This window comes from Mytilus edulis, chromosome 13, assembly GCF_963676685.1.
Source record: "Mytilus edulis chromosome 13, xbMytEdul2.2, whole genome shotgun sequence".
Taxonomy (NCBI): domain Eukaryota; kingdom Metazoa; phylum Mollusca; class Bivalvia; order Mytilida; family Mytilidae; genus Mytilus; species Mytilus edulis.
This window is the reverse complement of record NC_092356.1, coordinates 69,452,952-69,480,683: the sequence shown is the minus strand read 5'-3', so window position 1 is coordinate 69,480,683 and position 27,732 is coordinate 69,452,952. Positions and strand designations below refer to the sequence as shown.

The following is a 27,732-nucleotide window of genomic DNA, read 5'->3' as shown; positions in this document are numbered from 1 at the left end:
CGACATTCCCTTACAACAATTAATGTTTTATTTCATTACAACTAAAATGTAGTCATTCATGGAAACATAGTAATTACATAATTAAACGAAATTTTAATTGAAGTTTAATTAAAATTCCGTGAAACAATAGTGGTACATAGGTGTTACGTGAGATGAACAGCCTCGTCATGATGTCAGACTTCAGAGTAAATCGATGCAATATTAGGGTGGGAAGGGTGGGCACGTAACACCTATGTACCACTATTGTTTCACGGAATTTTAATTAAACTTCAATTAAAATTTCGTTTAATTATGTAATTCCATTTCACAAATATGGTACATAGCTGTCACGTGAGATGTTTAGAGATATTGCATCTATTTATCCGAAAATTACTAGAGATTATAATCAGTAATAAATCTACAATAATAAAGTTCTCATACATTTATCTAATCAACATATTTACATTGCATTACTGAGTATCGCATTACAGAAACTGGTGTCTATTGTTACAGGTTTATTATAGAATTTCCGAAAAGTGCATTGATTTGTCCACCCTGCGGTGCGTAAAATTGTCGAAAGTGGTAAACCTTTACTACAAGCTTTAGAAACAGACGCTGATCTCACACTGTGAGGTTTAAATGCGGAGCAATCTATACCAGCTGCTATCATAACTGTTTTCATCCATCTGGATATAGTGTCTTTGCTTACACCTTTATACGGTGCTACATAACTTACAAAAAATTTCTTTTCTTTCCCGCGAAATTTTTCAGTCATTTTTATATATAATTTTAAACAAGTTACAATACACAAATTTGTATTTACAAATCTATCTAAAACAATTTCATTTAAATGTTTTCCTGGTTTAGTTTGCTTCAAAATGTCACCTATTCTTATCTTAACAATATCATTCGAAAACTCTAAATTACGTATATCTAATAAATGAATAGACTGTAACCTTTGAGCTGTCAACAAAGACAATAAAGAAACACATTTCAAAGTAATTTGTTTTAACGTCAAACTGTTATTTTCTAACGTATCTAAATAATTAAGTAGATCGGACACGTTCCATGTAAAATTGTATCTTGGAAGTGAAGGTCTCAATTGGAATATTCCTCTCATAAATCGCTTGACCAAATTATGTTTGCCAATTGAATCGTGTCCATTAAGTGTCATAAATGAAGACAAAGCAGATCGCGCTGTATTAAGTCCACTATAACCTATCCCTGAATGGAAAAGTTTTGCTAAAAAATCTAAAACTAAATTTACAGTTGATGACATGGGATCAGCATGTTTTTCAATACAAAAACACACCCACTTTTTGATATAACTCCAATATTGTTGTTTTGTGGAGTCTCGCCATGAATGCATGATAATGTCGACAACTGATTTTGATAAACCTTGACTTTCAAATGATCCCCGGACAATTTGAACGCTGTCAGGTGAAGTTTGTTGAGGAGCGGATGAACTTTTGCTTTGTTGAACGAAAGTGTCACAAGTGATTTCTTCACTGGTAAAATTCTGGGACAATCCACAAGCAACTGTAGAATTTTTGGAAACCAAGGTTGAGTTGGCCATAACGGGGCTATTACGATTGCATCTGCCTGATCCTGTACAATCTTCCTCAATACTGCTCCTAGTATGCTGAAAGGAGGGAAAATATAATTAAAGTTTGTTCCCCAATTAAAAGTAAATGCATCAACAAGTTTTGCATTTGGATCTGGTCTATAAGAACAGTATGGCGTAACTTTGTAATTTAACCGTGAAGCAAATAAATCAATATCAGGGCTTCCAAATAATTGTTCAATTTTTATATAAACTTCACTATCTAATTCCCATTCAGTGTCATCATTGCTATTACGCGATTCATAGTCAGCTTCGCAATTTTCACTCCCCGGTAAATGTGCAGCAGTTAACCAGATGTTTCTATTTATACACCATAACAAAATCTCCCTTGTCAAGTCATTGAGATTTTCTTTCATACCGCCCATTTTATTTATATACGTCACAGCAGTTGTGTTATCTATCTGCGCGTGTATATGTACACATGACGCGTTGCTACAAAATGACTTCAGTGTTAAATACACAGCTAACAATTCTAGTTGATTAATGTGATAAGAATTTTCTTCAGCCGACCATCTACCACCTGTAGATTGGCTCTCATAAACTCCGCTCCATCCCGTTAAAGACGCATCTGATCTAATTATAATTTCGGGATTTCCAATACACACATATTTCTTGCAAATCTCTATATTATCGATCCACCAATTTATATCTTGCTTACACATTTCATTAAGACCGAATTTTGCGTCATAATTGCCTCGTTGTTTCCGTAACTGTTCGTTTTTAGTTATATGCAGTCTTTTGTGAAATAATTTTGCATACGGAACGCCGTATTCGCTTGCTACCATTTTACCTATTAGTTCAGAAAATTCTCTGATAGAAACATATTCCTTGCGTAAAATTTGTTTACATAATTCCTTGAATTTTTGAGATTTTTCTTGAGTAAGACGCACTGACATTTCTCGTGAATTCAACACAAACCCAAGATGTTGAATTTCTTGTGTCGGAACGAAAACGGATTTATTTGGATGAATTGTAAGACCTAGTTTATCGAATAAAGTAACTGTGTCATTAATGTTATTAATGCAATCCTCATAAGATTGTCCAATTAAAAGAGAATCATCGATATAGGCTGAATTGCAATGACCTTTCTTCCGTAATTCAGAAAACACACATTTCATTATCTTTGTAAAAACACGTGGGCAAGTACTTAGACCTTGAGCTAAACATGTAAATTGATATAATTCCCCATTCCATGTGAATCGGAGAAATTTTCGATCAGACTCTCTGACTGAAATACTAAAAAATGCATCCTTCAAGTCTATACTACCAAAATAACAATTACGGTTCATTAAATTAATTGCAGTGCCTAAACTATCCATCTTAAAATGATAATTCTCTATATATTCATTTAAAGATTTTAAATTTAAAATCACTCGATGTGTTCCATCTTTTTTAGGTCGTGTGAAAATATGTGTCACAAACTGATTCTTGCATGGTATAGCTTTTTGGATAATGCCTTTCTTTAAAAAAGTGCTCACTTCTAAAGTTATGGAAGTTTTTTCATCTTCATTAAACGAAGGATTATTACAACTGTTACGACTGGGCGGTAAAGTGTGAAATTGTAACCGATAACCAGTCAACATTTCTAGAATTGATGTATCACTTGTTATTGATCTCCAACTTTCAAGATTGTTTTTTACTTTCCCAGCTCTAAAGTTTTCAGGAGTATTAACAAGATTTGAAAATTCACATTTACTTTTGTTATCTAATTGTTTAATCTGACTAACCTGTGGACTTATCGATTGTTTGGTTTGTTGAACTGTCTCCCCCCTCTTCCTCGTTTGTTCGGGAAGGAGTTTCGCTGGTCTAAAAAACGACTTTTGCCATTCCCAGTTTTATTGTTATTATACCCTTCAGAAGAATTACGATGATAGTTATATCCACTTGTTGATGGTTTCTCGGTAAATCCGGTATTAAATCCCGTTACAGATATTTTCTTTGATTTTTGAATATCTTCAATTTTCTTCTGCAAATCATCCCCAAACAATTTATCAGATACGGAATTGTTTGTATAAGTAAGTTTCTTAAACTTTCCAATCATGATTGGTTTGAAATTTTCTTTCCTATATTGGTTTAGTTGAGTATAAGAAGCCGCGAACATTCGGATGCCATCTGTCATTTTTCTAAGGTTTTTTGTTGGCTCAAATGTATTCTTCTTCAAAGCAGCTTTCAAGATGTCATTTGTCGTTTCTATTGCCGGAATCATTCCCTTAATGACATACCCCATGATTTTTTGTAATTTTAGATCACGTGATCTTATTGCGTTGATCATAGAGTGTTTTTCTCCCCAAACTTCTTCATTTACTGAAGGGATCATAAGGTTTTGACAGTTTTCTGGTCTTTTGTACTTCGATTTAATTTCTTTGAATTTAGAATCTGGGATTTTAGATCTTAGAGAAGTATTGACTGATTTTGCTAAGCTTTCTTCAATAGCCGCACTAGTTTCCTCAGAATCATTATAAAATTCGCTCATTTCATCCATTAATTCATTGACCTCGTTAAGATCCTCGTCATCAGTGACGTTATCTGATTTATCAAGGTTGTCGGTCTCAGCATTTTCAAAACTACACATAAGTTTATCTAGGTCATCAACAGACTCTGTGTCATGCTGGGAATCATCTGCAACTTTTAAGTGTTTATTTGAAATGTTAGATTCCCCGTCATCACAATGGGATCTTTTTGTTCTACTTGCACTATCGTGTGGTGCTATTGTGTATTTATTTGCACTGTCCGACACATCATCGGATTTAGAACCTAAATGTTCTGTTAGTTTTTGCATATATTTCATCTGCTTGTATTGTAAACGTATTAAAGTGTCAATCGACATCGATGACATATCGTCGTCATCATCAGATTCAGATTCATGGGTTTGAGAATCCCTAAAGTCTTTGGGTATTCTATTATCATCTACACCCTTTCCAGATTGCTGGCTAGTGTTAGGGTTATGGTCATCATCAGATAAGTCTAGTGTCCCACTTTTTGGATCATCATCAACCTGAGATGCCATTGTTCAACAAGTTATATAACTTGCACTTACGTGGTTACGTACTGAAAACCGTGATTTCACGTTAATTTAATTTCAGAAACGCCAAAACTTCGAAATTGATAAAAGTTTGGATAAGTTTAAATCCTGGCACTATATAAAATCCAAGAGTTCTAAAGACAAAATTCATCACATGTTAACAATATAATTGACGAGCATGTTCTGACATCATGACGAGGCTGTTCATCTCACGTGACAGCTATGTACCATATTTGTGAAATGGAATACGTCTGAAATGCTTGCATTGTAGAATAGACCACTATTTGTCATTTACTTTTAAATTTGTGGGGCAAAACAAATTACTTTTAGGCAGGATTATATTCAATAAGTGTTTATGTACAATGTAAGAGTAATTTGTTCGATCAGAATAATCGTAAGTTTAAGCAATAATAGTTTACCGATGTTCCAATCTAATACATATATTACGTATTAGGTTACAAACAAATACTTAGGGAATAACGTGGACTTCCTAAGGAGAAAACCGGATGCCTCACGCATCACATGATCACCTGCTAAGCAAAATTGTACTAAGTAAAATGTCACAATCATAAATATTCAAAATCTCCAAATAATATATATATACTCTCTTACTATCCACATTATAAGAATGCAACACATTTTCGCAATTAAGTTCCCATTCACATAGTATCGGTCAACCAATTCATCAGAATGACCTTAAAGCTTTTGTAATGTTCATTACAGGCTACAAAATCTCAAAGTTATCCCAGGCGCGTATAAAGTAAAATAAATAATTACATATGCGGGATATAATATTTTGTAAAGGCTGTAAAGCCAGTAATACCGAAAACTCCTTTTACAATTGTGTCAGCAAAGGAGCAAAGCAACGATACAATATATAAACTACGTCTTAGTATTGTTAAACGAAAGAAGTATTGCTATTCATTCTTGCAATACTGTCATGAATAAGGTGTCTACGTTATTTTGAGGTGTAATAGGCTTTTATATTAATTATTCATTTCTCGATCAGAGCAAATGTTTGAAAATATCAGAAATTAAATAATAGAGCCCAATTTAAAATGAATCTCACAAAGTATTAAAAAAACACCAATGGAGTTTATGAGAGGGATGACATTTTTTCACATAGAACAAACCCGTTTGTTCTTGAAATATTTTTTCACATAACTTGAAACTATATATATTCTGTAAAAATATCATGAAAAACGTAATGTTTTAAATGCAATTAAATTACATAATCGGTTGTTTCTTTATTGTATTAGAAAAATCATCTCGTGAACAAGAGTGTATAGATAGTGTTGGCTTCATCTTTAGTACAACGGCAAATGTTTGCTATCATATTGGTCCAGAAATTGCCATAAATTTTACATACATCAATGCATTCTGTCCGTCTATTGGTAGTGAACTCATTAGGATCGATTCCTATGAGAAGCATGTGTTTGCTCAAGAAATAGCAGGTAACAATATATTCTAAAATTGATAAACGATCCTTAATATTCAATAACTAGAATTCGATTATTACATCGCTGTTATTCCTATTAAAGGGGCACAAGTTGTCAAATTCATGTACATAGATTTAACTCATAATCTCCTGTTTGATTTATAACTATGTAAAACGTTTATCAAAGTTATAAAAAGTCTAAAATAAACCATTTACAGGGCATGGCCCGATAATATGTAGCTTCGTTTAATGTGTATTTTCTTCCTGACGCCATCTAATTATATATCGAGTTGACCTCCGAATACCTCCGATGGTCATATAAGCAATATAAACATATGTTTCTTGGTTAGTTTAATTTTATATTAAAAATTAAAATTATAGGCAAATCATTGTTTTTTCCTGTATAAGAAAGATTTTTTTGTGGATCGAATCAATCAAATGATTTACCTTTGTTTCACTTTCAATGTTAATATTATTATTATTATTATTATTTTAAAAATAATAAGTATTATCATTATTATTATTATTATTATTATTATTATTATTATTATTATTATTATTATTATTATTATTATTATTATTATTATTATTATTATTATTAGTAGTAGTATTATTATTATTCATTTTTATTATTATTATTATTATTCATTTTTATTATTATTATTATTATTATTATTATTATTATTATTATTATTATTATTATTATTATTATTATTATTATTATTATTATTATTATTATTATTATTATTATCATCATCATCATTATATGATCAAGATGTTGCTAACGAAATCAAAAGTGAAAAACAGATTGATTTCACAAACAAACAACTCCAGAGATCTTCGTTGAACTCTTATGTACTTCTGATTAAGTCCAACTCGATGTCTGTATTTTGTCAGTTAAAGCTACTTTTAACACGGTAGAGGGGGTGAACGATTTACGGCCAATTTTCAGGATGAAAAACACGATTTCAAAGAGGTATTTCTCAGTGATTATTTGACTGGTTGCTCCAAATTTTAGTTCTTTACACCTTTGAATTGTCTGCTTTTCGTCTATAATGAAATTGATTTGAAAATCATTGTTTAAAGCTCCAGTTAATTGTTTTTTAAATAGATGTGTAAAACGGCGAAAATCTGTTTCCCTTTGACAAAACATCAGGAAATTTCAAACACCCTTTAATCTAACTTTTCAGATGATTCTTTTCAAACAAAGACGTCTTCAAGCTCAAAAATAAATGGATTTGAAGATATCTTCATATAGAAATATCAGTATACTTTAAAAACATAATGACCTGAACATAAACAGCTGGAAACATGGAAAGATATGGCGAAAATGAGCACCCCACTCTAGAAGTTTAAGTAACGCGTCGTAAATAATGATCAATTTGGAATTATTATGTAAGTCTAATAGAGAGTGATTATTTACTTATCTAAGAAATTTTCAAGTGAATTCTATACTGACCAATAACAAGAAGTCACATTCCAATTATGTGAACATCTACAAATTATCACTTCCGTTTGGAGTATATCTTTTCCAGTTGAAACAATATTCCAGGGCTTGTATTTCCTATGGTAGAGAAGGCTATTAAGCCGAGAGTTAAAAATGCTGAAGTTGAAATTTCCCCTTTTAAAACATTTACGATTTGGTTGTCAGTTATGGATTATCTGTTTCATCAAGAAGATGCAAATTCTATAATTCTACTAAACAGGCTCCCGTTTTCCTGTTCCAGAATGCGACCTATCAAATAAGACTTATAATCAGATTTTGACTTATATTAGAAAAACGACGGGAGTTGCATATGGACTATGATCTGTTTACTCTTGAAGGTCAACTGTGTCGTACCTGTTTTTAGTGAGTTTCATATTGTTCCGTCCTTTGCTTTCTATGTTGTGCCTTGTGTTCTGATATTTCTTTTTATGTCATGGCGTTGTAAGTTAATGTTCGACTATACGTTTGAATGTTCGTCTGATATTCTACATTCTCTTTTTATGTCAAGACAAATATTTAGATGATTAAAAGATGATTTTATTCTTTCTTAAAACAGGCATAAATATGTATGATATGGGTGATTCTTTTATCACCCATTTCGAAGTATTGTCCTCTAGATTCCTTTATTGATACGGTATACTGAGCAATATCGTTTGCTAAAATATGAGCCACCACTTCCTTATTTAGTTTAACAAAGATGAATCTGCGTGAAAACATAGAATATCCATTAGTTCACCCACAACAGGCAATAAAATGTTATGCGTTTGACAGTAAAAACTGTTCCCTCATGTTTCAAAGATTTCCATTAACATTAAAGAAAGATAACATTGATAAGTCACTTAGATTTTTTTAAAGTAAGAGAAAATCCCGCAAAAACGTAGTGCTCTCTCGAGAAAGATATGCTGTAACTATTACAAGAATTGCATATGATTTATTAAAATGTTCTGTGTTTTTTTCAGCTACTTCGGTTAGGATATGCATACAGGGGAATAAAGACAATACTGATTTCCAGTTTCGGTTTGATGACGGCTCACAGATGAATTATTTTCTATGGGATATTGGACAGCCAGCCAACAAAAATGATGAACATTATCTAATAATGACAAAAAGGGAGAATGCTAACCTGTATCAGTGGAATGATGTTTTCAAACTAAGATTAGACCTGCAATGTCTTGTCATTTGTGAGAAGTAAATCAAACAAAATATCATATTCTATGAGTAGGTGTGTGTATGCTCGTAATATTAGATACTTGTTTTTTGTCCTTCGGTCGGACTGTTATCTCTTTTTAAAAATCCCCATATACCATTCTCAATGTTTTTTTGTGTAAAGTAATATTACTTGCAATATTTCAACAGATACGCTCACTTTCTGCCCCACATTCGTGCAGCAGTTTAACGTTAAAATATAATTATTATTATTTTAAAAATTGAAGAAAAAAAAACCAACTCCTGCTTATATATTTTGAAAATTTAATTCTTTTGTGAAACTTTCTAAAAAAAATCTAAAAATTGGAATGTTGATATTTCTAAACTTTTATTGAGGACTACAAAATATAAATTTTAAAAACTTTTGTACCAAGAAGACAAATATGCTTAAGGTGGCTCATGGGTACAAAAATTTTAGCAAAAAATTAAACCTTTATTTTTTCATTACAAATTTTATTTATTACACTATTAGTTGTAACTTTATGATATGGTACAAAAAACAACCCAAAAAATTGATTTGGTTTGGCCCCAAATGACTTTAAAAATTGTAAAAGCTCCAAATTATCTCCCTTTGGTGCAAACATGCCATTTTTTTTGCCTTAAATTTGAAATATCTTTTTTAACTCATCGGTGACCTATATTTTTTATTATTATTTTCAAATAAGCTGTACATAAACTAAATAATTGTAAAATTTAAGTGATTTCTTATATTAGGTTATTTTTTTATTTCGATATTTCCTCTTTTTCTCCTATTAGTTCAACAGAAAAAAAGATCATTAACAAAAATGTATGCTTCTTCCAGAGGCAGATTTTAGCTTAAATGAACGGTGACCCCATTTTTTTATTTCATTTTTCTTTTAAGTATATGATAAAGTTCACTTATGAAAAAATATAGCGACATCCTATATTAGAAAAAAAAAAATTCATTTAAATTCTCCCTCGCCCTGCTCGTCCGAATTTAAAGCATTTAATTTCTAATTCAATAGGCTATAAACAAGACAAACACAGATATAGGATTAGTTGCTCGCAGTAACATCTTATTTTCTCTTGCGATACAATATTTTATTTTACTGAATTGTACATATTTCTTCAATCGAAACATTATATAAACACATGACATATAACATTGTTCCTCTTTCGCATCGTTTCTTTTCCCCCGGCTAATGCCTCCAACGCCTGTACGTACAATAAACATAGCAGCAACTGCACATATACCTATGTGACCAACTTCAATCCGACGTAACTGCGAGCACCTTCGATACTAATACATTTAAATCCCAAACTTTATATAGTACCTTTAAACCCCACCCATAAAAACCGCCAAAACTTTCCTCGTGCCTCCTGCACCTAACATCAAACTTATAAATAGTACATACTGTTACAAAACCAGTATCCGAACTAGTTATACTAGTTCCCATTTGTAAATATTAACTACAAATAGCAAACGGGAAAAACCCTATTTCAAACGAAATAAAATACATTTAAATTCTCCCTCGCCCTGCTCGTCCGAATTTAAAGCATTTAATTTCTAATTCAATAGGCTATAAACAAGACAAACACAGATATAGGATTAGTTGCTCGCAGTAACATCGAAACAAAGGAAATGAAACAGTTCAGAATAAGATGCTGAAATAAAAAGTCTTTTGAGATATTGCTAATTGAAGATAAATCTTCAACCACTAAACTGGACCAATATCAGTTTCAAGTCCATAATCGGAACGTCAAATACGACATATTGAACCGGAAGCTTCCGCAATAGATGGTTATGCAGACATATGTTTTGCAAATCTTGAATCGATGGATAATTTCTCAAACTGTTTTCCTTGATTCTGTAAATAGAAGAACACAATCAAAACTTCATACATACATGTACTTGTATCTTAATCAGATAAACATTAAACTCTATAGATATATACATATTTCATATCTATATACATCAACTTCTAATCATACTATGTGATTCTTTATGTTACACACTGCAATACATAGCTCATGAAAGTCTAAACATATATGCATCTCAGATCTACATACATCAACTTCTAATCACACTGTGATCCTTTATGTCACACTGCGCAACATAGCTCATGAAAGTCTAAACATATATGCATCTCAGATCTACATACACCAACTTCATATCACACTGTGTGATCCTTTTGTTACATTCATAAAAATCTAAACATATATATATATATATCTATTATATCAACAACAACAAAAAAACAAAGTCTACAGCTATGTCTGAAGCTCTGACTTTGTACAAGGTTTCTTATTATCTTTGTTACATTTTTATTATCGATTTTAAATTAAAAAAGTTTTCCACTCAATATGTTATGTACCATGTGTACGGACTGTAAAATATTACTGCTTACCGTTTTAAAATCTCTCCAAGTTGAACTCTTGGTACTGTCCGATTTATCTCACATAAAAACGGGCTACTTTTTATACCTACACCTGCATATTTGTGGCATCCGGGAAATAATTAGCACATACATAAGGTCTCCAATATGGTACTAAAACTCTGATCGTTTTATAGTAAATGCGACCTGCTGATAAAATAAAATCAAAATTGTGGTATTTAATGAAAAAACATATAAAATTGATGATTATTACAAATCTCATCTTCAAATCAATTGTATACATATATTTAATTATGTACAAAAGTTAATGCCTGCATATTTAATCTTTTGTTTTCTGTATATTAATTTAACTATACAACATCCCATGGTGCATTGTGCAACCAATCACATCGCTCCCAGCGACAACATTCCATGGTGCACTACACTGTGCGACCAATCACGTCGCTCCCAGCGACTACATTCCATGGTGCACTACACTGTGCAACCAATCACATCGCTCCCAGCGACAATATTCCATGGTGCACTACACTGTGCAACCAATCACATCGCTCCCAGCGATCTAATAAAATAAATTTCATACATACCATTTCAAACTCATCTGTAACTCGTATCACTCTTCGTGACAAAATCATCTCACTGCGAGAAGATTTAAACATATGTTGTTTCCATGTCTCAAATCTAGTACAAGTCTTACAAATTCTTTACCTGAACTTTGTACTGAAACAGTAATCAGATTTTATACAAAAGGTGGACATTGTAATATTTAGTGAGCATTTCATCTATCAACTTTTAAATAAAAGTTGCATGCTTAAAAGCTGATTTGTTTTTCATATTAATGAACTCAACATGGTTCACATGATGATTATTACAAGTCTCATCTTAAAATCAATTGTATACATATATTTAATAATGTACAAAAAGTTAATGCCTTCATATTTAATCTTTTGTTTTCTGTATATTAATTAAACTATACAACATCCCATGGTGCATTGTGCAACCAATCACATCGCTCCCAGCGACAACATTCCATGGTGCACTACACTGTGCAACCAATCACATCGCTCCCAGCGACAACATTCCATGGTACACTACACTGTGCAACCAATCACATCGCTCCCAGCGACAACATTCCATGGTGCACTACACTGTGCAACCAATCACATCGCTCCCAGCGACAACATTCCATGGTGCACTACACTGTGCAACCAATCACATCGCTCCCAGCGATCTAATAAAATAAATTTCATACATATCATTTCAAACTCATCTGTAACTCGTATCGCTCTCCGTGACAAAATCATCTCACTTCGAGAAGATTTAAACATATGTTGTTTCCATGTCTCAAATCTAGTACAAGTCTTACAAATTCTTTACCTAAACTTTGTACTGAAACAGTAATCAGATTTTATACAAAAGGTGGACATTGTAATATTTAGTGAGCATTTCATCTATCAACTTTTAAAGTTGCATGCTTAAAAGCTGATTTGTTTTTCATATTAATGAACTCAACATGGTTCACATGATGATTATTACAAGTCTCATCTTAAAATCAATTGTATACATATATTTAATAATGTACAAAAAGTTAATGCCTTCATATTTAATTTTTTGTTTTCTGTATATTAATTAAACTATACAACATCCCATGGTGCATTGTGCAACCAATCACATCGCTCCCAGCGACAACATTCCCTGGTGCACTACACTGTGCAACCAATCACATCGCTCCCAGCGACAACATTCCATGGTGCACTACACTGTGCAACCAATCACATCGCTCCCAGCGACAACATTCCATGGTGCACTACACTGTGCAACCAATCACATCGCTCCCAGCGATCTAATAAAATAAATTTCATACATATCATTTCAAACTCATCTGTAACTCGTATCGCTCTCCGTGACAAAATCATCTCACTTCGAGAAGATTTAAACATATGTTGTTTCCATGTCTCAAATCTAGTACAAGTCTTACAAATTCTTTACCTGAAGTTTGTACTGAAACTGTAATCAAATTTATACAAAAGGTTGACACTGTAATATTTAGTGAGCATTTCATCTATCAACTTTTAAATAAAAGTTGCATGCTTAAAAGCTGATTTGTTTTTCATATTAATGAACTCAACATGGTTCACATGGTTCAGTATTGAATGGAAATATATAACCAAATTCTGTAGTATTTTAAAATAAAATCATAAACCTGTAAAACGGTTTAAAAAAAAACAAGAACACAAATATATTGATTTTCGCTTCTAACTTAATAATTCGTTCCAGGCATGATTTCAGAATGTAAATAAAGTCAACATTATACTCAACTCCATCATGTGAAAACATGTTCCTCTTTCGCATCGTTTCTTTTCCCCCGGCTAATGCCTCCAACGCCTGTACGTACAATAAACATAGCAGCAACTGCACATATACCTATGTGACCAACTTCAATCCGACGTAACTGCGAGCACCTTCGATACTAATACATTTAAATCCCAAACTTTATATAGTACCTTTAAACCCCACCCATAAAAACCGCCAAAACTTTCCTCGTGCCTCCTGCACCTAACATCAAACTTATAAATAGTACATACTGTTACAAAACCAGTATCCGAACTAGTTATACTAGTTCCCATTTGTAAATATTAACTACAAATAGCAAACGGGAAAAACCCTATTTCAAACGAAATAAAATACATTTATACCCAGGAGCCCCCTTAAGAATTATTTTTTCATATGAAATAGTTGATGAAAATATAAAAATTACCTTAGATAACTAGCTATGATTTTGAAACTTATGTTTTATTTGTAATTATATCCTTAAGCTCACACATTTAATTATTGTTGTGAAGTTGAACAATCGTGGAAACATCAGAACTAATTGTTTTGATATTATTTATGGTTTTGAGTATTACAGTTGTTACTTTTAATTATAAGATATCATTCTTTACAGAAGCATTTGTAATATATTTCGTATGTATTGTGTTTATTTCACTCGTGTACTATAATCAAATATTTTATTTTGTTTGCCATGTTGTAAATTGTAAGCCGTCAATTAATACTACCTAACATTAATTGTCATTTAATTACAATCAATAGAAAAGACGCTTATTGATATATTTATCGTCTGCATAACATATTTTTTTATCAGATGGTCACCTGGAATGACGTACGTGAAAATTTATATTAATCATAATATGTGATTGACATGCCAATTGAAAGTATAGACACGAGTATGCATCATAAGTACGATACTATATTTCCATTTTTATGACATTGACAAAAGGCAACATAAATTATCGATGTGAAGATAAAGTTTTGAACATGTACTCTAAATGTTCAAAAAATATCATTGAACATTTAGAAATTGAATCCTATGACAGTGTGTGGCATTGTAGAATAGCAAATCCCTGATAAAGTGCTTACAAACAATGCTCTGCAACTAATTCATTAGCAGATTGCCTTGAAATGCTTTGAATCGTGTAATTGTTAAAAACAAAACATTTGTATTATTATCACTTTTTAACTAGTAAAGCGATTATAGAGTTATTGAGTTTGGTATTAATATGCATACAGACTTATTATTTGATGGTAAAGGTAACCACAATATAACTTATTCTCTCAGCAGTAGTAGGAGTCTTCCAAGAACGTCTCGTCCTTTTTCTAAAACAGTTTATCGGAAGGTACCAAGACCTTGATGATAAATATTCCGTATCAACTTCACAAATAATACAGGATGGTCTTGATGTTTAGATTCTGCGTACTGACGTTGTTTATCATCTTTACGTGTTAAATTGTTTTTTTTTCATTCGTCTTTGTTCTCTTATCAATATTACTTTTACTGTTGGATTGTTTTCTGTGATATCCATTTAACGTGGCTTGGTACTTGTACATCCCGTCACTGACTTTGTATTATCTTTCATTTTTGCTGATGTGTTTTGTATATGCTACTTTTTGTGTTTCGTTGGTTCTTATAACGTGACTCTGTACTTTAAAATATTCTGTCAGTATGTTATTGTTCAATTACATGTCATTATGTTATATTTCTATTATAAATTACAAAATACGTTGAACCACAAACGTCAAAATTATTTAATCGAGTAGCGGAATGAACTGTTTGTTGATTCTTATAAATTCTATAGAACTTTTGGACTATTTTAAATCTCGGTCTAATTCTGAAACTAATTCTTACATACTTTGGATTGTTTAACCCTGTATGCTAACATTGCCCATGTGAAATTTTAGAGTTGTTTGTATAAACATTGAACGACAAAAAAATGTGACGTATACATTTTCTGACGTCAGACACGCAAAATTGTTTCTTTTAGAATTGTAACACGATGATGAATGCTGTACCATATTTTGACTATTTTATTTATTATGTTTGTTTAGTTCACGCATCATTGTAAATATAACAGAATTTGATGACACTGTCGTACAAATTAAGTGAGAGGTTTAGCGCTATAAAACCAGGTTTAAATCACCATTTTCTACATTTGATAATGCCTGTACCAAGTCAGGAATATGACAGTAGTTGTTCATTCGTTTTTTATGTGTTTTGTCATTTGAGTTTGCCATGTGATTAGTGACTTTCCGATTAGATTTCCCCCAGAGTGCAGTTTTTTTGTGATTTTACTTTTTTCCATATTTTATATCCCTGCCATGCTGTTAAAGTTCTCCCAAAAAGTGTAGCCTATTACTTGTCGAGCACAAGCTTGATACAACTGAAGGACAGCCACATGTAAGGAAAGAACAAAAGAGGCAAATGATACCAAAGAGACATTCAAAGTCGAAAATAAACTGACAGCACCATTTAAAAAGATGAACAGACGAACAACAGAAGGCATAACAACATAAGATAAGACTTAGCAACAATGACCCCACCCAAGACTTGTGGTGATTTTTGTGGCCGGGATCGTAGGCAGATCCTACTCAACAGATGACACCCGTCGTGCTGCTCATGAAAGTATAAACACGGTGTTATAAGTTAAATTTGGCAGGTAAGTTATTAGTTCCCGAGGATATAATCAACTTCTTGGACACTTATGACATGTTATCAACGACACATGTAATCTGACGACTATGCTCTTGGAGTTTATTTACACCACGTGTGCCTGAACTGGTGATAGTGATCACGATAACATTTGATAAGATGTTTTTAGCTCACCTGGCCTAAAAGGCCAAGTGAGCTTTTCTCATCACTTGGCGTCCGTCGTCCGTCGTCCGTCGTCGTCGTTAACTTTTACAAAAATCTTCTCCTCTGAAACTACTGGGCCAAATTGAACCAAACTTGGCCACAATCATCATTGGGATAGTATTTAGTTTAAAAAATGTGTCCGGTGACCCGGCCAACCATCCAAGATGGCCGCCATGGCTAAAAATATAACATAGGGGTAAAATGCAGTTTTTGGCTTATAACTCAAAAACCAAAGCATTTAGAGCATATCTGACATGGGGTTGAATTGTTAAACAGGTGAAGATCAATGCTCTGAAATTTTCAGATGAATCGGATAATCCGTTGTTGGGTTGCTGCCCCTGAATTAGTAATTTTAAGGAAATTTTGCTGTTTTTGGTTATTATCTTGAATATTATTATAGATAGAGATAAACAGTAAACAGCAAAAATGTTCAACAAAGTAAGATTTACAAATAAGTCAACATGACTGAAATGGTCAGTTGACCCCTTTAGGAGTTATTGCCCTTTATAGTCAATTTTTAACCATTTTTCGTAAATCTTAGTAATATTTTACAAAAATCTTCTCCTCTGAAACTACTGGGCCAAATTAATCCAAACTTGGCCACAATCATCTTTTGGGTTAGTAGTTTGAAAACTGTGTCCAGTGACCCGGCCATCAAACCAAGATGGCCGCCATGGCTAAAAATAGAACATGGGGTAAAATGCAGTTTTTGGCCTATAACTCAAAACCCAAAGCATTTAGAGCAAATCTGGCATGGGGTAAAATTGTTTATCAGGTCAACATTTATCTGCTCTGAAATTGTTAGATGAATCGGACAACCCGTTGTTGGGTTGCTGACCCTGAATTGTAAGTGTTAAGGAAATTTTGCTGTTTTTTGTCATTATCTTGAATATTATTATAGATAGAGATAAACAGTAAACAGCAATAATGTTCAGCCAGGTAAGATTTACAAATAAGTCAAATAACTGAAATGGTCAGTTGACCCTTTAGGAGTTATTGCCCTTTATAGTAAATTTTTAACCATTTTCCGTAAATCTTAGTAATATTTTACAAAAATTTTCTCCTCTGAAACTACTGGGCCAAATTAATCCAAACTGGGCCACAATCATCTTTTGGGTTAGTAGTTTGAAAACTGTGTCCGGTGACCCGGCCATCAAACCAAGATGGCCGCCATGGCTAAAAATAGAACATGGGGTAAAATGCAGTTTTTGGCCTATAACTCAAAACCCAAAGCATTTAGAGCAAATCTGACATGGGGTAAAATTGTTTATCAGGTCAACATTTATCTGCTCTGAAATTTTTAGATGAATCGGACAACCCGTTGTTGGGTTGCTGACCCTGAATTGTTAGTGTTAAGGAAATTTTGCTGTTTTTTGTCATTATCTTGAATATTATTATTGATAGAGATAAACTGTAAACAACAATAATGTTCATCAAAGTAAGATTTACAAATAGGTCAACATGACCGAAATGGTCAATTGACCCCCTTAGGAGTTATTGTTCTTTATAGTCAATTTTTAACAATTTTCATAAAATTTGTAAATTTTTACTAACATTTTCCACTGAAACTAATGGGCCAAGTTCATTATAGATAGAGATAATTTTAAGCAGCAAGAATGATCAGTAAAGTAAGATGTACAAACACATCACTATCACCAAAATACAATTTTGTCATGAATCCATCTGCTTCCTTTAATATTCACATAGACCAAGATGAGCGACACAGGCTCTTTAGAGCCTCGAGTTTGTCATATTACTCATATTTAAAGAAGTTCAAATATCTTCCTTTCGTTATCAAAACGCACCACTCTATCCTTAAAGTACTCATACAACCGTGATACAACCCTTTTCGAACCGCTATCACATGCAACTTTCATGAGACTGTTGATCACGTTTTCAATCTCTGATTGATCTCTGATGATACTTTCCTCGTTTTCTTGTTTTTGCCATACATATATTAATTCATCTGCGTATTTGTCTGCCTTATTACCCGCAAGATATTCCATGATGCCATATATGTTGAAATATTGTATACCAATTACATTTACCAGCCATTCAAATCTGTTTCTATGTATTCCAAGCTTTCCAAAGATTTTGTTGATTACAAATAGGTGTACATATTTTTTTATCCTATCGCCAAACTTTGCTATCACCCATTTCATTGTCTTTTCATTCTTATTTTGAAAAGCAGTTTGAAATAAACATTCGTAATCATCATACTCGACTTGAATTTGGTGTTTTTCAATTACAGTTAGTAGTCCATCAAGTACGTCTTTGTCATCCCATGCGCATCTCTTACAGAGAGTATACACTATAGTTTTGTGACACGCCTCTTTTATTTTGTCGCTTATGGTAGTCTGGCTGAGAGAGAAATCAATATGCCTTAGCAAAGTGCACACTAAGGTCTTTTCGTTGGGTTTATTACTGATAAACTGTAACAAAGTCGCTGGTAAAAAGAAAAGTACGCTTCGCCCCGTTAATGGGATGAAAACATCACTGCACATATAAAATGTACGGCTTTTATCCAACAAATTATTAAGAAAATCTACATCGTCTAGAAGGTTAGAGTACGCAATCATGTGCATTCGAATGTATATTGCTTTTTCTTCAGGAAGAGTGTTTTGGAGACATGTTATAATTCTTACTGCCAATTGGTCGTATAAATCACTATTGACCACTAATCCAGGTTTTGCGAAGGAGTGTGGTACTGCAAAAGGTTTAAGTTCAGTAGCTATGAATCCGATATCAAGAGAATCGATACTTGATAATACATCTGATTCGAAAAAAGCGTGAACAAAAAGATCGAATATTACAGAATTTCTTATTCCATACATTTTAAAAGGACAAGCAGACGAAAAGTCGACAACCGATCGCTCTCTAAGATATGCATTTCTTTTTTTCATTTTCTTAAATTCATTTAGAACTTCAATAACGTTAACTTCTTTATAAAGTTCATTAGTATCTGAAGTTGAAAAGACATGTTTTTTTATATCTGATTTACTTACTAGTCTTCTTTCCATCATGAGAAATAAGAACAACAAGTAGTGAATTTTGGAAAATTTCTCTGACTGTCTCTTCATATTACGAAGATCTTCAAGTATGAATTTGCATGGCGAATGGAAGAAATCTGAGCCATTTGAATACAGAGTTGAAACGTTAGTAAAGAGAATGCAGAGCTCAGGAAAACCCATAGTGCTGTTGTCGTCAATCGCTGCTATGTCTTTTATTTGTGTGTCATTTAAACGTTCATTAGATGGAGTAGACATAGCATCTATGTATGTTCGCAAAAGTTTTTCTTTTTCACTTTGTTTAAGTTTGTATTTATTTGAATCTAAATCTAGTATGGACATGTTGTTGAATATAGTATTTCTTTTGTCTAATTCTGTAATGACACAAACGGCTTTAGTACAACCGTTCTGAACCAAACGCTGAATAAATTCTAAAATCTGAATAACAACATTGACAGGTAATGCAGCGTCAGTGTGTAATACATCATCAACCAATAGAACAACTTTGTTTGCCCCTTTTATAACGTCCAATGGCATACGAGGATTTACAAATGACATTTCATTTTCCCAAATATTGAGTTTGCATTCTTCAAAAGTATAAGGCAATCTTTGAATATCGTATTCTTGATGACGATGACAGTAATCTCGTATTATTTCTAAGGCATTTGTGCTTTTACCTATGCCTACCTTCCCAGTTAATAGTACCAAACCATTTTCTTCTAAAACACGTATTCCATCTGAAATAACATTCGTTTTGATAAATAACTCGTTGTTCTTTTCAGTTGTTATCCGTTTTGTCTCTGGTAATACGTCTGAAAAATACCAATTTCTTATCATTCTTCGCTATTCGAACTATGGAATTATCATTTCAATATACATTGTCAATAGCCATAAGTATACTTTGAAAATATAGGTCAAGATATACATTGAAAATATAGGTCAAGATATACATTGAAAATATAGGTCAAGATATACATTGAAAATATAGGTCAAGATATACATTGAAAATATAGGTCAAGATACAGATGACTATAGTTTTGTTTTACTGTAATGCGAATTCATTATCTTACTAGAATACAATTCAATTATAACCTTAAATGAAGCTTACTTTGTCTGCCTCGTATATTAGGATTCAATCGATATAATTCTGATTGCGCATGTTGAAGTCTTTTGACATCCTCTCGCAATATTTCTAATATTGAATTCTTTAGAGAGTTATCAAGCGATGCAAATTCCCATTTTTCACAATCGTTTTGTAGGTTTTCCCCTCCTAGTCTTGTTATGGCCTATAAAAAACGCAATATCAAGTGAACATTGTATTATTATTTGAGTTATTTAAACGATTCAAGGTGGTATGGTAGTATAAAAATGATAGAAGTTGTTCATATTTTGTCAAAATGTAGTAAATATTGTGATATGTTCAAAAATATAATAAAAAGTGATGGAACTGAGTATTTTCTCAAACTACAAGTTGTGACAAAATGACACATTTTGTATGGATTATACCGGTAAAAAAAAACAATCAAGAAGCTAAACTAAATAATAGAACTGTAAATTAAAATGCTTTGAGAAATTGCTTTGAGAACATCAAAAGAAAAGATAGGGTCACCGTACTTGTATTCCAGCTAGAATATAAAAAAGCAAAATATCATGTAGATTCTTTCAGAAAATGTTCTGTTTTAGAGTTACCTCCACTTAAAATGACAATTTAAAAACATTACAAATCAAGAAAATATAAATCAAGCTAGTAAAAATATTAATATTTCTTAGTAAAAAATATTTGTTTTTTTTTAATGAAAATTCACATTAGTTATCTGCGTTCCTCATTGTTCCTGTACCAATTTTGCTAATTTTATTGAAAATCTCGACCTAATGCTCTTTGTTACTTACAATCCAAGATGACGAAATACAACCATACTATCTTAAGATAATTTTTTATGAGATTGTAAGTATTCTATAAAATTTCTATTTTATGGTAACTTTATGTATACTTAGATGAATCTTAATGTCAGATATACATATACAAGTATAAGCAAAAGATCTCTGGAGTTGATAAATTCTACAACATCATGTGATTGTATAGCATTTGTTTGGGATCTTATTATATATAATATTCCATTTGGATACTGTAGCAGTTAAGAGAAGACATTCTGATATTTTGACTGTAAAGTTAATATTCATAACTGCAGTTTAATCATCATGATGGACTTATGAAAACACAAATAATATCAATCGAAGATATAACAAATAAATAATATGCTACTGTCTAACAAACGAGATCTTAATCTAGCAATTAAATTAAGTTTAATCCACCATTCTCTACATAGGGAAATGCCTGTCCCGATTCAGGAATATGACAGTCATTTTTCTGTCGTTTGATGTGGTTCTGCTTTTTATTTTGTCATTTACCATTTGAAACGTGTCTTTCTGTTTTAAATTTTTCTTGGCGTTTGGAGTTTGGTGTTTTTGAAATTTGTTGTTTTTCGTCAATGAATGAACTACTTTTCCACTATGAACGTTTACTTTACCTAGTCAATCTCAAAACTGTTTGTCAAATTACTAAAATAGTATTTCATTTCTAGTAAAGATATTTTTAAAGTGTTGATTTCATTGAGTAAAATATAAATATAAACTTATTGTCGATTTAAGTGTACATGGCGTCTGGTTTTAATTTACTTGATCCAGTTATGCCAGACCATTTAACTTTTGGAATCCAAATACATAAAATAGAAATAAGAATTAGGACTTAACATAACAGCTAGAAGTACAAGTTTTTTAACCTCAATTTGTATCTACTTAAAGTATTAATGAATTTTTACATCGGTAAACTACCACGACCGACACTCGGCTAACCGAGAGATTGGTCATTGAAAGTTCAGCATGTTTCATTGTATAACTTTTTAAATATATTTTCATCATAAAAAGTAGTCATGTCTAACAAAACAATTCAATGTACTGAATTCAGTGGTGTAATTATTATTTTTCTAGCTTCGATGTACGATCTATAAAATGAAAAGGCGGGTTACTCATCAATAAATTTATGCACATTTTACACACATAAAATGTACACAAAATGACACATTGGTTAAATTTACTTGCATTCAATATTTTGAACATCGAAAAAAGAAAGGCATTATGTTTGTTCACCCTATTGATATCATTGAGTGAAAAATCTACACTAAAATCTGTATTTTGGTGACATAAATCAATCTTTATTTAAAACCTGGTCTGTTAATGGGTCGGATGTATAAAACCCGGTCTGTTAATTGGTCTGTTAAGAGTTATGAATGGCAATAAAAGAATAACTTTATTGCTATATGGGGTGTAATCGTATCAAATGAAAAGGCTCAAGACGAGCGGCTAAAATATACAAAAACAACTCATGAGCAATGAAACATAACATATACGGAAACAACACATGTAATTGAAAATTGATAAAAATGGTTTTAAAAAAGTGTAATATTAAAGTAACATTAATTTCATCGAAGAATGATCGCATATATCATGTTGATTCTGTTTAATTGTCATGAATGACACAAATTTGTCATCTAAATTGGTAACCAGTATATAAATTAGAGATAAACGTCGTAATGTAACTTAACATCAGTAAGTAAAATATATTGGGATGACAAAATATGAAAAATAAAGAAAGAATAATAAGTAAGATAAATAAAATGTAGCAAAAAATGGCATAACAATTTAAAGAATACAGAAATAAACAATACCCCCAATCCGGACCCTCAGGGTATACACGAGAATCCGGATGGAAACGCAGAATATAGAATAATATAAGGACAGTAGAGAGTGATAAATTGCTAAAAACGAGAGAAAAATAATACTTGTTTAAGAATACACACATGAAACACCGATGGCTGTTGAAACAGTAACGGATTGCGATGTACTTATATTGGTGACAAATTCTAGAAGTTTACATGCGGACAACTATGGTGGCAGGTTAATGCCATTTTGCGTTTTAGCACTTTAGCGTTTTCGCCTTACATATTCTATAGGGCTAAAACGCGAAATTGCGAAGTCGAAAACGCGAAAACGCGAAACCGATTTCTCGTTTTCGACTTCGCGATTTCGCCTTTTCGCGATTTCGCGTTTTCGCCCAATAGAATATGAAAGGCGAAATCGCGAAAACGCGAAATGGACTTCACCGGCCACCATAGACAACTGTAGTTCTCCTCTGCACTTATGTAGAAAGGAACTAAACGGAACAAAATGAATTGAAACTTAAAATAACCAAATGTAGCTGCATTCGCTCCTTTCCGTTTACTTCTTTAGAGTGATTTGTAAACAACATATGATTAAGTAATAGAAGAAAAGAACAAATTGGATGATACTGACGAATTAGGGTTTAACGTCCAGTGAAAAATATCATGTTCATATGTGAACAAGGAACACGTTATATGTATCCTGTGTTGTATTAGAAAAACACTTTCATTCGGAATTGATAACGTGATACTTCGAACAGACACAAAAATTATTGCTGATTGAAAACGTCAATAAAAAATTCATGCATATTCCAGAGACCAATCGATATCACGCTATATTGAAGTGACACACCCTTCAATAAAATGCAAAGAAATTCAAAATAACAATGCTCATTCTAGGATACTGTGGCACCGTATTGTCATTTTTGTTTACTTAGGATCATCTCATTCTTAAATTTTTCAAGGGGAAAATATAAAGGTAGCAAAATTATTGTCGTGGCTAAATAACTCTTAACTGACACAATTTTAATTGTCCAACCCATTAACCGACTTTATTCCCATAATTTTCACTAAAACGTGGTATTATTCACGTTATTTTACAATTATGAAATATTTACTAATGTCAATTTATATTTTAGAAACACAGTACTATTTGTTGTCCTTTAAATGATATATAAATTTGTTTGTTTCGCCTTTTATTAAAAAAATTGCTATGCGTATAAGCATAAATACTACATACTTGCGCGACGCCTTTTAGTTTTACTGAAAACAGCGCAGATTAAGACATGTTTTTACAAGTGCAAAACGTACTATGATAGATATCATTTTGTCAGACACTTTTCTTTTTTTGATTTGGTTCTTATAACATGCCAAAAATCTGTATATTTAATAGAGTTTAACATTGAATTAAGCGTTTTACTCTTAACAGACGTATAACCAACCCGATTAACAGACCAATCGCGCATATAGCCGCATACTCAATATAGATTAACCGACCAATCTCTCGGTTAGCCGAGTGTCTGCCGTGACTACGGGTGCTTCTGATTTATAGTATTGAATCGAAATTCAACGAAAATCACCTCGCAGAGGTCGCTCCATGCAGTAGTGTATTCATCTCGGCCGATCTCAATCCATGCAGAATGGAAATACGTATTTCTGTAAATTTTAATCCTACTAATATCAGCTTCTACACTTGTGTCTGTTTTCAAAGGTAATCTTTCTGATATATTAAATCCAGCAAGATGGTGAAGAAGAAGTGTCATTAGAGAAATATCAAACGATTCTGATGATGGATTAACTATAAAAAGAAATATTGTATGATATATGATATCTGTAATACTACCTGAACAACTTATCGATTTTCCATGAAAAACACTGTAGAGTTGTAGTTTAGAATTTATATCTCCTAATAGTATATTAAAGAAAATTTTGAAAATGTTTTTACAATTAAACTTAAGTCTCTTATGTTTGTTTCATTGCTTGAAATGTCTAGCAAACATGAAACGTTCCACATAACCCCTCCCAAGGTCAGGAGTGAAATTTGTAAATATAACTTGTTTTTACCTGCAATGAAACGAACATTATAAATTAATGCGTTAGATCATACAAAATATTTTTTTACTTGAAAAATTGTTTACTTTGTTTACAAATTATGACCTGGATAGAGAGTTGTCTCATAACATTAACTTATACCACATCTTCTTATATGTAATAACGAATTTTCGTAACAAAATGAATTAGTACATGTCTTAAAATTATACATAGTATAGATTTGAAAGAATGTTGATTTTTTCATGTTTTTATTTTAAATTTGCTCCCGTCTTCTCTCACATTAAATGTTAAAACTTGCAAAATTTTATCTATTCATAAACCCTCACACTCCACATAAAAAACCATTTTATGACATAATATCCTAAAAACATCAAAGGTACCCCACAAAGAGACTAAAGTGCATGTATTGAACGTTATATTATATATTAAACAAAACAAAAATATACAAATTGAAGTTGAAAACGTTACGCGATACATATAAACATTCGTTCAATGTATGTTTACTAGTGTTAAGATGTCTTTTGATTGAGTCAAGCCATTTCAATTGATATGTTATAGTGTGTCTGTTTTATATTGTGATGTTACACTAGATAAAGGGGAAGGTTGGTACCTATGAAAACGTTTAAACCCACTACACATGTTTGCACCTGTCCTAAGTCAGGAATCTGATATTGAGTAATTGTCGTTTTTTAATGTGGTTCATTAGTGTTTCTCGTTTCTCGGTTTTGTTTATACAGATTAGACCGTTTTCCCGTTGGAATGGTTTTACACATGTCATCTTCGGGCCCCTCTATAGCTTGCTGTTAGGTGTGAGCCAAGGCTCCGTGTTGAAGATCGACAAAGTAATTTCCGCGCTTTAATTACAATATTACCGTAAAATTTATGATGTGAAATACCGTTTTTAATAAGTTTTCTACAGGTACAGCCAAATTTACTAAATAATTAAATCTTTGTATCTATGAAAGAATTTAGTAGAAGTGTTAAGTAATTTATGGTAACGAAATCCCTGACTTAATAATTTGTAAGTGATGCATTGATTACGTTCATTAAAATCTATGACCTAATTACACACATAGGCATAACGTCCACGTTGGGATATATAAACAGCGTATGACGGAGCCAAAGGTACATCGTCGTCAAAAAAAGAAAAAATAAGAATAGGAAATGAAAAAATGTCTCTTTTGTCGTAAAATTTAGTATGGAGTCTCCCTTTAGAAATTGAAATGTCTAAATCTAGAAAAGGACAACTACTGCTGTTTAAGTTAGATTTAGTAAAAGTAAATTCTTTTTGGTACATTTTCGGTAGTTAATTTAGAGAACTCTGGAGTATCAACGAACAATTATAATCCAGATAACGGTAGGTATTATATGTTGTATCAACCAAATGTTACAATGACGTGTCTTTACTGAGTTTGGTATTGACACCATATCACGGTACACTGAACAAAGAAAATAATACTGCGATTAGGGGATCCGTGAACTATAAACTCATTTTGTTTTTAATTATTTCTTACGGTTGTTTTGATTTAAAGTTTGCCATTGAGGTTGACTTATAATTCTTCTTTTGTGCAGGTCACTAAGTAAAGTGTGACTCTTCCGTATGACTCCTTTCAAAGCCCCTGGGTGGAAATCTTTGTTGAATTGATTACGTATTGCCCGTGGGCATACATCTACCAACAACATGAATATTCGAACAAAATGTTCTTCTCCTTCTGTAAACATTCTTCGTTGGATCAGTTTAAGTTTAAATCCGTTGTATCTGAAATATGAGATAAATAACTTTTTTTCATATCATTGAACAGTAAAATTACCAAAATACCGAAATCCGAAATCCAAGGAATGTTCAATACGGAAAGTCCGTAGTCAAATGGTAAAATCGAAAGCTCAAACACATCTAAATATGGATAACAACTGTCATATTCTGAACTTGGTACAGGCATTTTCCTATGTAGACTATGGTAGATTTCACCTGGTTTTATAGCTAGCGAAACCTCTCACAGTCGCTAAAAATGTTATTATAGTGACAACGATGTGTGAAATTAAAATACTAAATATCTGAAATCTCTTTTTTGTAAACATTTATGCAACGTACGAAAAACAGAAACAGAACTTAGAATGCCTTCACCTTTACTTTACGCTGATGAACCATCAAAGTATTCCAGCCATATTCAGTTCAAACCCACTGCATTATTTTGAGTAGTGACATTAATTTAAGGCATGACAGCCAGTATTTAGATATACTTCATTAGTTAATTAAAAACAAAACAAAAACGTTTTTTTTACCAGTGATTTTGAGGCACTTAATAAAATGATATTTCACAATCAGCTAGTTTTGTTATGGTGCCTGATATTTCGTTGAACGCATTATTGATATATACACAAGCATGCAAAATAAGTAGTTGAACTTGAACTCCATTAAAGGCTAAAATTTCCTACTTACCAATTTATTAACTTCCTTCATGGAAATATAAAATGACTCCTTATACAATGTCAAAATATGACTAAAAGTATAAACTTTTCCTGAGTACAATATTATCATCGGGTCGATAGTTTTATATGTGTCATTGAATGTCTGGTGTAAAAATAGATTACAAATCTATCATTTAAAGATATGACATTTATTGCGCATTTCCTACTCAGTACAAATGGCCTTTAAGTT

General features: G+C 32.1%; 2 protein-coding genes across 3 annotated transcripts; both read right to left on the bottom strand.

The window, feature by feature from the left end:
- Window positions 1–406: 406 nt before the first annotated feature.
- LOC139501342 (putative leucine-rich repeat-containing protein DDB_G0290503) lies at window positions 407–4,864 on the bottom strand. The gene is made up of 2 exons (XM_071290387.1): window positions 3,331–4,864; window positions 407–1,621 (listed from the first exon to the last, which is right to left on the bottom strand). The coding sequence occupies exon 1, from the start codon at window positions 4,608–4,610 to the stop codon at window positions 3,339–3,341; it is 1,272 nt and encodes a 423-aa protein (XP_071146488.1). The 5' UTR covers window positions 4,611–4,864; the 3' UTR covers window positions 407–1,621; window positions 3,331–3,338.
- Window positions 4,865–15,896: 11,032 nt separating this feature from the next.
- LOC139501340 (uncharacterized) lies at window positions 15,897–27,732 on the bottom strand. Of its 2 annotated transcripts, XM_071290384.1 has the most exons (6): window positions 27,514–27,732; window positions 26,588–26,832; window positions 24,602–24,819; window positions 20,414–20,591; window positions 18,055–20,117; window positions 15,897–16,267 (listed from the first exon to the last, which is right to left on the bottom strand). In XM_071290384.1, exons 2-5 carry the CDS (start codon window positions 26,793–26,795, stop codon window positions 18,061–18,063), a joined length of 2,661 nt encoding a protein of 886 aa, XP_071146485.1. In that variant the 5' UTR covers window positions 26,796–26,832; window positions 27,514–27,732; the 3' UTR covers window positions 15,897–16,267; window positions 18,055–18,060. The 2 variants fall into 2 exon arrangements, with proteins under 2 accessions (XP_071146485.1, XP_071146486.1); XM_071290385.1 differs by lacking the exon at window positions 15,897–16,267 and having other exon boundaries at window positions 17,828–20,117.